The following is a 10333-nucleotide window of genomic DNA, read 5'->3' on the forward strand; positions in this document are numbered from 1 at the left end:
GCCGCTCAGATGCAATCCTGGAATGACCTGTCCCCGGTGGGTGGATCCAGGGAGTGACAGGCAGAAAGCCCCGCCCACTCTTTTCCTTCTCCCTTCCTGCCCTCAGGATGAAAATAAAAAACCTCATCGCTCCTCCCAGAGGAAGGTCCTTGTTTATATGACATGGCTCGGCCACTGTCCTGCCCCACCCAGGACGCCTTCCGGGTTTGAACAGCACTATCCATAACCCCACACCCCCCAGTTGAGATCAGGTATTAATTCAAAGTTCCCCGAGGCATTGTCACTTCTGAATCGGGCTGGGGAATGAACTGGGGTGTGGAAGGTTGTCTGTGCCCTTGCTGGGTCCCAGCTGGGCGGTGGAGTCTGACAGTGGCTTTCTTCTAAAAAACTATCAGACACACGTATGGCTTCCTGGGACATTTGCCAAGCACCTGGCCGGTGTGAGGCTCTGTGCCAGGAGTGCTGAAGGATCCTGAGGAATGCAAAGTGTCGTTCAGGTTATGGAGAAGAGGAACCAGGCTCAGAGAGGTTAGGCGGCTGCCTCGGGGTCACCCAGCTACTCAGGGCAGCATTGGGACTCATGCCCCTCCAGGGTTCTGAGGGTCTCTTCCTCATGGGCTCTTGTTGGGTCAGGCAACCAGCAGACCCCTTGGCCATGTGTTTGCATGAAATAACCTCCTATGAGGACTTTTGATTTTTATCGAAGAAACAGCAGTGAGGGACCTAGTGACTCGGGGACAGGCAGATACAGATGAGGAGATGAAGGTTAGAGGACCCCAAGACGGAAGGAGAGGTCTTAAGCAATGGGCCCAGGAGACTGCCTTGTGTCCAGAAATGGCCCTAACTGCTTCATGAACCTTCAAACAGTCAGGTATTTCTTGAGAGCAGCGACCACCACAGGGGCTCGCCTGGGCTTCCACACTCCCCTAGATCTGGCTCTAGAGTCTAGAATCTCTCTTTTTCTTTCTCCCTCCTTCCTTTCTATTTCGTTATGGGGATGAGCAAATTTACTTAGATATTTTTGGACACGTGCATGAAGAGAGCTCAAGAAGAAGTTCCAGAAATGGCATTATGAGGTCTCAATAAACCATATGTTGTTTTAATTTTATTGGTTCTTATACTAAATATGAAAACAATGTATATACTTTGAGAAGGGGAAAAAACACTTCAGAGTATACAGTAAAGTGCAAAAAGGGAAATTTAGATAGCACCATTAAGAGTTAACAGTTTCTACAATTTGCGCACAGATATTTATATATATATGGAGATACATATGGTATATCTATATGTCGATATTGTTGTTCGCTTGCCATGTCCCACTCTTTGAGCCACGGACTGCAGCACACCAGGCTCCCCTGTCTTTCACAATCTCTCGGAGTTTGTGCAAACTCATGTCCATCGAGTCGACGATGCCATCCAACCATCTCACTGGATATATATAGCATATAGGTGTGTGTGTACACATACTGTACTATTGTATCTATATCAGTTAACTAATCTATACTCTTCACAACATGGTCCTATCAGATGCCGGTCTGTATTGTGCGATTCTAACTCGGCATCAAATTGTGAACATTTTGCACACCAGTGAGATCTCGTTGCCCAGCAGTTTCTAACCATGACATTCACCCAACATGCTCTGCGGCTGCATCTCTCTGTCACTGGCGATGCTGAGATGGGGCATCTTTGCAGCCTCTCTAATGGTCCCACAGGGTCTGGTTAAGGAAGGAGAGAAGTTGGAATCCAATTTACTGGTAGGGAAGAGGCGTGGGAATTAGAACCCCGAGCTCCGCGCATGCCCCGCCCCAGTCTGCATCCCATTGGCTGGTTCTGATTGGCAGATGGAGTGGTCAGTGGCCATGTGCTCCTGGGGTTCCCCACCCTCCCACCACCGGGTCCTAGGAGCAGACTGTAGACGTTTTCTGGGAGCCTCCACCTCCAGTCCCAGCGGGACTGGCCCGAGTCCCTTGCTTGACTGTCCCCTCCAGCCAGTCCCTGGGCCCCTTCCAGCCTAGCCCGTCCCTATGGGGACTCTCACTCCCGCTTCACCTCCTTGCCTGTCCGGTTTTATCCTCCAGGTCTGAGGCAGACAGTCATATAGACCAATTTGCCCTATGGAGAGAAATTCGGGAAGCAGTCACATCTGGGATCCATAGGAAACTGTGAGTCCTGGGTAGATAAGCGGTCAGCTTCTTCTTTCCAAGGCCCCGTACTCCTAAGAGAGATAATGAATCTGGGGGCTTACCCCTTACAATGAGTATCTCCAACATTTGCACAGTTTAATATTTCTGAAGTCTTAAGTTTGCTAGAGAGCAATGCTGTGGGGCAGGGGAGAGGGAAAACAGACCAGGTGTTCCTGGAAAAGATATAGGTACTGCTTGGCTTGATTATTGATGATGATGAATTTCACACCTGTTTTATGCCAGGCCCTATGGTAGATCATGTATAGAAATTGTCCTGAACTCACCAAACAGATACATAAAATATATTTTGTAGCTGAAAGAACAGGTGTTTGCAGAGGTTCCTGAGTAGTCACTTGCCCAAAGTCACACAACTTCAAGTCTAAACCACCTCCTTTTATGAAGCCCCTAGAGCGACTTCAGTTTCACTTTTCACTTCCATGCATTGGAGAAGGAAATGGCAACCCAATTTAGTGTTCTTGCCTGAGGAATCCCAGGGACAGAGGAGCCTGGTGGGCTGCCGTGTATGGGATCACACAGAGTTGGACACGACTGAAGTGACTTAGCAGCAGCAGCAGCAGCAGAGTCCTAAGATCAGAGTTGGGGTAAGTTCCAGGGAGATAAGGAGAGCTCACATTTTCTGAGCACTTCCTCCACGCCAGCGCCCACCACTGTAACCTGGATGACACTACCAGTCTCCGCACAGAGTAGGTGATTGTTATCAGCATCACCTCCATTTTATTGTTATTGTCTCTGTTTAGTCGCTACATTGTGTCTGACTCTTTGTGATCCCATGGACTGTAGCACGCCAGGCCCCCCTGTCCTTCACTATATCCTCATGTCCACCTAGTTGGTGATGCTATGCAACTACCTCATCCTTGGTCTCCCCCTTCTCCTCCTGCCCTCAATCTTCCCCAGCATCAGGGTCTTTTCCAATGAGTCACCTCTTCGCCTCAGGTGACCAAAATATTGGAGCTTCAGCTTCAGCATCAGTCCTTCCATCACCTCCACTTTACAGGTGAGCAGATGGAGCCTCATGTCCTTGTTATCTATTTGTTTGCCCAGAGGATCCCTGAATACTCAGTTCCTGGTTGGTCCCTTCCCCCATTCTGGCTCTGCCTCCCCTCTCAAGGATGTGCTGTCCCTTGAGTTTGAGTCCCTGGCCAGTGTCCCACCCTGGGCCCAATGCAGTAGGTACCTACCTGGTAGAGTAATGTTTGAACAGGGCACGGATCAGGACAATAAGGAAGTGGGTGAAGCCCAGAACTGTGAATATGATTAGAAACACCAACAAGGATCCTGAGATGGTCAAAGTTCTGCTGACAACAGGCCGGCGCCCTAGGAGGAGAAGAGGTCAAGAGCATCATTCGCTCATCCCTTCGTACGCTCACACATCTGCTCTTTGACGATTTCTCAGCACCTTCTTCTATGTGTGAAGCACTGTTCTGGGTGCTAGGGGCTCAGAAGTGAACAAAAGAAACTTCTTGACATGATGGGGCTGATGTTCTAGCTGGGAAGTGGAGCAGTCAGCAATTAAGCAAAGAAACATCCCACTTCATCACAGGTAGTGAGAAGTGCTCTGGAAAAGCATGAGCCCAAGTAAGGGGAGAGAGGGCGGCAGGGCAGGGTATGTTGGATACAAAGGGTCATGAACTCATTCCACAGGGATTCATTCACTGAGTTCCAACTGTGTGCCAGGCACCATGTTAAAAACTGGGGACCAATTATGATCAAAGTGCTTGTGCCGCCTCTCTCTGACCTTCTGAAGTTTAATAGTCCAATGGATGTCAAATGGCATGAATTGAAGCATCATTCACACATGAAAGTTGTATCGTTCGATGCTTAGTAAATAGTGAGAGGTAACTGAAATAAATGTCTCCAGCCCCCATTCAGTGTCCGCTCACGTCATTCTGAGCCAGGCTGATGGCTTCTCGTGCCCTGTCTGATTTCCCTCATGCAGCAACCCCATCCACTAGAACCCTCACTATCAAATTGCAAAGGGGCAAACAGGCTCACAGAGGTGACGCTGCTGCCCCTGTTCACACAGAGGGGCAGTGGCAGAGCTGGGATTTCATCTCAGGTCACTAGGCTCCAGAGCTCCAGCTCTTCACGGCCCTGCATGCCTGCTCTCTCCCCAAGCCTGTCCATCTCTCTCCATGGTGTGGAGGATCGAACATGGGGTTCCTGAATAGGTGCCTCCCCTATGTCCAGACTCCTTCCTAACCTGCTCCAGAGGCCACACCATGGAAAGCTCCCACGTCCCCCTGCCACCTCCCCTGGCGTGTTCCCGCTTCCTCATCTCAGAGCAGCCCCGCGGATCTGTGGAGGGCAGAGGCTGTGAGGTCAGATGGCCAGGGTTTGAATCCTGCATCCTCTGCCCATGAGAACTGGAGCCTTGAACAAAGCACCTAAACTCTCTGTGGCTCCATTTGCTCACCAGTAGAGTGGAGGTGATGCTAATAATGGTCACTTTCTCTGTAAAGAGACTGGAGGGTCACCCAGGTTAGAATCACCCAGGTGAGAATGGTGGCTGCTAGCGTAAATGCTCAGTCAGTGTTGGCTGATCCTACATCCCTGGAATTCACTCCAACTCTGACCTGAGGACTCTGGGGGCTTCATAAAAGAGGCAGTTTGGACTTGGACTTGGGAGGTTGGGGGGACTTCATCTGACTATTGTGAGCATGGCAACACAAGGTGAAGAGGACATTTCTGATGACAGGCATCCCCCAGGCAGAGGCATAGAAGTGGGGAGATTTGGAGAGAGCGACGGGCCTCTCCTGCACTCACAGGGTGCCTGGACGTGGACTTCATCGTACAAGGTCAGCTGGGTGGCGGAGTTCTCTTCGATGCACCTGTATCTGCCCATCTGGTCCCAGGTCAGACTTGGGAGGGTGATGTTCTTCTCTGAGAAGCTCAGGAAAGAGCCATTGTGCATCCAGCGGTACTTGGATTCTGGTCTGGAATAGGAGATGCACTCCATCTCCACCTGGGAGCCGATCTCAGCAGACAGGATGCCACTGAAGTCAGTGGGACTGCTGCTGAGCTGCAGACTGTAGGGCCCATCTGCAGAGATAGAGCAGGACCCCTGGAACCATGCTTCTGACACCTGAGGTCCTGACCCCTTCTCTCAGTCTACACAAGTCCTCCCCCAGCCCCAAGATGCCCCCACTCTGTACCCCAAGCAGACTCCCAGACCCATCCCAGCCAGGGCAGCTGAGCCAACAACAATGATAGTAACCGTAGCATCTTCTGTTGCCAAGAGGTACTACAGCCCAGCTCCCTGGCTGCCCTTCACTTCGTAATAAAATAGAAAAGTAAAAGTAGAAGCAGGCATCACACCTACTGCACTCCGGGCACTGTTTTAAACATATCACACATTCACACACTCACTTAATTCCCACCCAACCCATGTGACGACAGCCACTTTTGATCCATTTCATGCCTGAGGATAACGAGGCTCAGAGGAGAGGTTTAGGGATTCATGAGTCCCCTGTTGACCTACAAAAGGACCAGGCAAGTACCCTTATGACCTGGGAGGAATTTCCCTGAACATTTGCAGCCCCTGTGTCTTTGGCTTTGGTTCCGAACCTCTGGCCAGTGAGCAGTGTGGGAAGGTCAGAAATGATGACCCCTTTGTCCACAGCTCTTGGGTTAGGGAATCTGAGACACTGCAAGAGTGGTTCCAGATTTAAATGTGATAATGATGCTAGACTTAGTGTGTTTCCCAGTTGAAAGAGATGAAAGAGTTGAATCAGTGTGAACAGTCCTGGAATGTTTCAAAGAATCTGAGTTTCACTGCCTTTCTAAGTTCAGTGTCTTGGATTTGCAAGACTTGTTTGAGAATTTGAGCAGGTCTTAGTGGGATACCAGCTTGCATTGATGGGCAGCAGAGGACTTTAACAGAGCGTCTATAAAATGCATAATTTAGTTTGAAAACCAAACTCTTTAGGGGAGTGTGATCAATCCCATCCCAGGAACAGCAAAAGTGAACGTGATTTTATTAAATTTAGAAGAACTGAATAAAATGATCAGTGAGCTGAATTTGAAGACTCGTGAACAGTTGGGTTTTGAAAAATTAAGAAATGAACTGTCGTTTTAAGTACGGTTGTAGGGGCTTCCCTGGTGGCTCAGTGGTAAAGAATCCACCTGCCAGTGCAGGAGACGTGGGGCCCATCCTCGATCAGGGAGGATCCCACAAACCTCAGAGCAATTAAGCCCGAGCCCACAACTATTGAGCCTGCGTTCTAGAGCCTGGGAGCCACAACTACTGACACCCACCCACCCTAGAGCTCGTGCTCAGCAGCAGGAGAAGCTACCACAGCAAAGAGCAGAGCCCACTCGATGCACCTACAGAAAAGCCTGCACGAAGTAGTGAGGACCCAGCACAGCCAAAAACAAATCAATAAAATGATGTTTCAAACAATTGGTTGTAAGCAGTCCCCGCATGACACAAAAGACAGGTGTCACAAATTGACACTATTTCTAATCTGAGAGGTAGGGATTAGGGCCCCCATTTTAAACTGAGTGGAGACCAGGGTTCTGAGCAGCGAGTAGGGTTCTGAAGCCTAGGGGTTAAATAGTCAAACCTGGGATTTGAACCCAGGGCAGCTGTCTGCAAGGCGGCTCATGCCGCTCTCTCCAGTTCTGCCGGTCTTATTGCTATGCTGTGGGAAAACCCTGAGCCCCACCCCCAGCTTCACGGGCCCAGAACATGACCCCAGAACACTCACAGGCCACTGTCACATAGACGAGGTCACTTTTCTGAATGAGCTCTGGGAGAATTTCTATCCCGCACTGAAGTGGTGAGTCGAAGCGGCTGAACATTCGGATGACGAGGGTCTTGTTGTCCGGGCAGACGGTCATCCGGTAATTTCTGGACACCGGCGCATAATTCACATACCACTGGACCTGGCTGTCATTGGTGTAGCAAGTGGCAGCCACCACATCCTCGCCATCTACGACGGAGGTGGTGTTGACCGAGGTTTGCGGGATTTCCAACTCTGGGTGAAGCAGGAGGAGAAGGTGAGGGGTTGGATCTGTCTCTCCACGCTCTGCTCCTCTCCAGTGGGGGTTTCAGGGTATGTTGGGGGAGAAGCCCAGAATTCTAAGATCAGATCTAGGATCCTGGCAAGAGAGCATCCCTGGGGCTGAGAGGGACAGGGAAATAGGGGTGGGCACGAGGCAGTGGAGATGGGAGTCCTCTACTGAGCCTGTCTTACAATGCTCTGGGCCATCTCTATGGCTCCATTATAATAACCGTGAGTTCTTCCTATCGTCCAGTGGCTGCTGGTTGCTTTTGAACCCCCAAACCAGGACACCCCCATCAAAGGAAGTGCAGATAGAACTCAAAGTAACCAATGGTGTTTGTTCTCCATAACAATTCCTCTCCTTAGCTTTTCCCATTCTCTTTACAAATTTCTGCCTCTAACCTTAAGACAGACCACAGCGATGGATAATACTGCCATTTTACAGATGAGAAAACTGAGGCTCAAAAGGTGACATGATATATAAAGAGTCAGAGGTGAACTAAGTTCTCCCAGCCTTCAAAATCCACATTGTCCTGCCCTAGCCCTGTGGAGCACCAGGAGCTCACTAGAGTAGACAGAATTCCAAGATGGCCCCATGATCTCCACTCCATGGTATAACCCCTCTATAATCCCATCCCCTAATGTGAGTGGAGCTCCTGACTTTGTTGTCGCCTATTGAATATGGCTAAGGTGATGGGCTGTCTGTCACTCCCATCATTAGCTTTGCTATATTAGATTCCTCTCTAGATAGAAAATTTTTTGTTGGCCTTGAAGAGGCAAAGAGCCAGGATGTGAAATCCTGTAGACAGAGTCACATGTGAGAACATGGCCCCGGCCAACACCCTTGAGTCTCAGCGCTGGAAATGGCTGAGCCATATCAGAACTTCTGACTCACAGAAGTGGTGTTCTTTTAAGCTACTAAGTTTGAGGCTATTTGTCACGCAGCAGGAGATAACTAATACACTGAGAGGGAACCTGGAGCCCTTGAAGGTAGTGAGGGTCCCACTTCTGGGGAGAATCTGGGCTACCATCCACCAAGGTTCCCAGTGTCATCTGGAGGTGGGTGGAGACAGGACAGTGTGAGCTTCAAGGGACACCATTCCCTAAATCTCCAGTCCAACTCAGCTGCAGTTAGGTGGTGGGGCAGCTGCCAACTCACCTAGAATCTCGAGCCAGCCAGTTGCTCTCTGGGTGTCACTGATGGTGTCCACCCTCACTGTATAGTTCCCTGTGTCATTTAACTGTGACCCCCTGATCCTCAGGGTACCTCTAACGGACACACTTTCCCGGCCGCTGTACATGGGCCCATCCCGCCTGGAATGAGATGTGGCGTTGTAGCTGATAATCAGATTTTCCTCAGTGTCATTTGCACCCCGGTGCCAGCTGTATTCCTGAACATCTTCAGGGGTGTTCTCGATGGCCAGTGAGCTTGAATATCTTTCCACTCCGATGAGTGAATCCGGGGCGATGTAGATTTGGCTGGAGGCCTGGTGGATCCCACAGGCCAGCAGACTGGCTGAGGAAGACAAACAGAAAAAGACACACACACATACATACAGGTTTACACCGCAGACCATGATCCACAGAGACCTTGCAAAATGGGTCAAGGGCTTCTAGCTCCTGAAGGACTTGGCAGTCTGTTCCCCCGCTCTCCATCACCTCAGCCCCTGCCTCCGTCCATTCCTTTATCATCCTGTTCCAGGATGGCCTCCTCCCTGAACTCCAGCCCATCCGCACAGGTCAGTTTTATGGATCCTTATGAAGCCCCACAGGTGACCCTGCCCTCCTGCTCACATATCTCCCATGGCTCCCCAGTGCTCTCACAAAAGGTTCAACCCTTAGCATAGCTGGTGAAACACGTAGAGAGAACCGGTCTCTAGGACCCAGGGTAGGCTGTTTTTGAGTCACATCTACCCTACTTTACCACTTTCATTCATTCATCAGAAGACACAGCATCCAGACTGTGTGCCCCAGTCACACACACAGCTCTTCTTGACCCACCACACATACTCTTCCCCACTTCTTGCACCCTGATCCCTGCTCTCTCCTCCCCACGTCCATCTTCCTTGTTGATTCACGTCTGTGTCCCCAGCTCCCTGGAGATCAGGGTGGAGCCCAGCTGGAAGGCTCAGAATGGTTATCTGGGGGGGGGGGTTTAAACTCCCCCAAGAGGATCTACACTGTCTTTGACTTACCGTTTAGGTTCAGTGGCACAAACACCAATGGGGGTGTGTATCTGTTATCTCCTAAGTGGGGGGAGGTGTCTGCTGCTATAGGAACCCTAAGCCTTGCCTCCATGGAGGAGGCAAAGACAGCTGAGACCCCCTGCTCCAGGGCTCCAGGTGTGGGCCCTAGAGGTTTTGAAGGACAGTATATGTGGCCATCAGGGAAACATGAGTGGTCAGTATCAGGAGGAAGCAGAGTGTTTTGGGGGAAAGTGAGGGATTGGGAGGGGTCCTTCCAGAGAGGTGGTGGAAGCGATCAGGGCAGAAGAGGTGAACCCAGAGGAAGTGGTTGCTGGGAATTGTGTGTTGGGGTTCAATTTCATCATGCCTTGTGGTGGGTAGAGACGAACGCTACCTCTGTGTGTGTGTGTGTCTCAGGCAAGCCGTGCCCAGGTGTGTGAGTTCATGAAAGTTCTGCTGAGGGTCCTGGATCACTCCCTTTTCCCCCACCTCCATCCTGCTAGCCCTGCTGTCTTACCCACAAGACCAGTTCCCTCCAGAGTCTGCACCTGGGTCTGGAAAGGTCCATGAGCCCCTCCGGTCCTCCTGCTGGAGGGATCTCTCCAGGGACCCAGCCACCTCCTGTGCCCTTTTACAGACCTGTGTCCCCTCAGGCCCCAGATGTAGTCTCTACTCACTTCCTGCTCAGGGATGGACTCTGAACTGCAAGGTGGGAGGGGCTGGGGAAGAGGCACTCTGCTGAGCGGGTGATTATCTTTAGGACTTGATACCCGCAAGGAAGGACCTTAGACCCATGGCAATTTAGAATGTCAATAATCATTATGAGGAACTTTTGATATCCCCTACTGACTTTCCTTAAAACTGAATTGGACCACAGAGAACAAAAAGAGAGCAAACAGCTCACTCATCACCTAGTTGTATAAGGGTTCAGTCACTATCT

At 50.6% G+C, this 10333-nt stretch overlaps 1 protein-coding gene across 5 annotated transcripts; it reads right to left on the reverse strand.

Moving 5' to 3' along the window:
- Positions 1-1088: 1088 nt before the first annotated feature.
- Positions 1089-10064, reverse strand: CEACAM18 (CEA cell adhesion molecule 18). 5 transcript variants are annotated; one of them, XR_009596384.1, is made up of 7 exons: positions 9942-10064; positions 8367-8719; positions 6911-7180; positions 4968-5243; positions 3383-3518; positions 2050-2215; positions 1089-1715 (listed from the first exon to the last, which is right to left on the reverse strand). XR_009596384.1 is itself a non-coding variant. In XM_042231059.2 (7 exons), the coding sequence occupies exons 1-6, from the start codon at positions 9959-9961 to the stop codon at positions 2094-2096; spliced, it is 1074 nt and encodes a 357-aa protein (XP_042086993.1). In that variant the 5' UTR covers positions 9962-10064; the 3' UTR covers positions 1089-1715; positions 2050-2093. The 5 variants fall into 5 exon arrangements, 4 of the variants coding, with proteins under 4 accessions (XP_042086993.1, XP_042086994.1, XP_060254831.1 ...); XM_042231059.2 differs by having other exon boundaries at positions 2050-2112; XM_042231060.2 differs by having other exon boundaries at positions 1089-2112.
- Between the last annotated feature and the right edge of the window lie 269 nt (positions 10065-10333).

Source organism: Ovis aries, chromosome 14 (assembly GCF_016772045.2).
Source record: "Ovis aries strain OAR_USU_Benz2616 breed Rambouillet chromosome 14, ARS-UI_Ramb_v3.0, whole genome shotgun sequence".
Classification (NCBI taxonomy): Eukaryota; Metazoa; Chordata; class Mammalia; order Artiodactyla; family Bovidae; genus Ovis; species Ovis aries.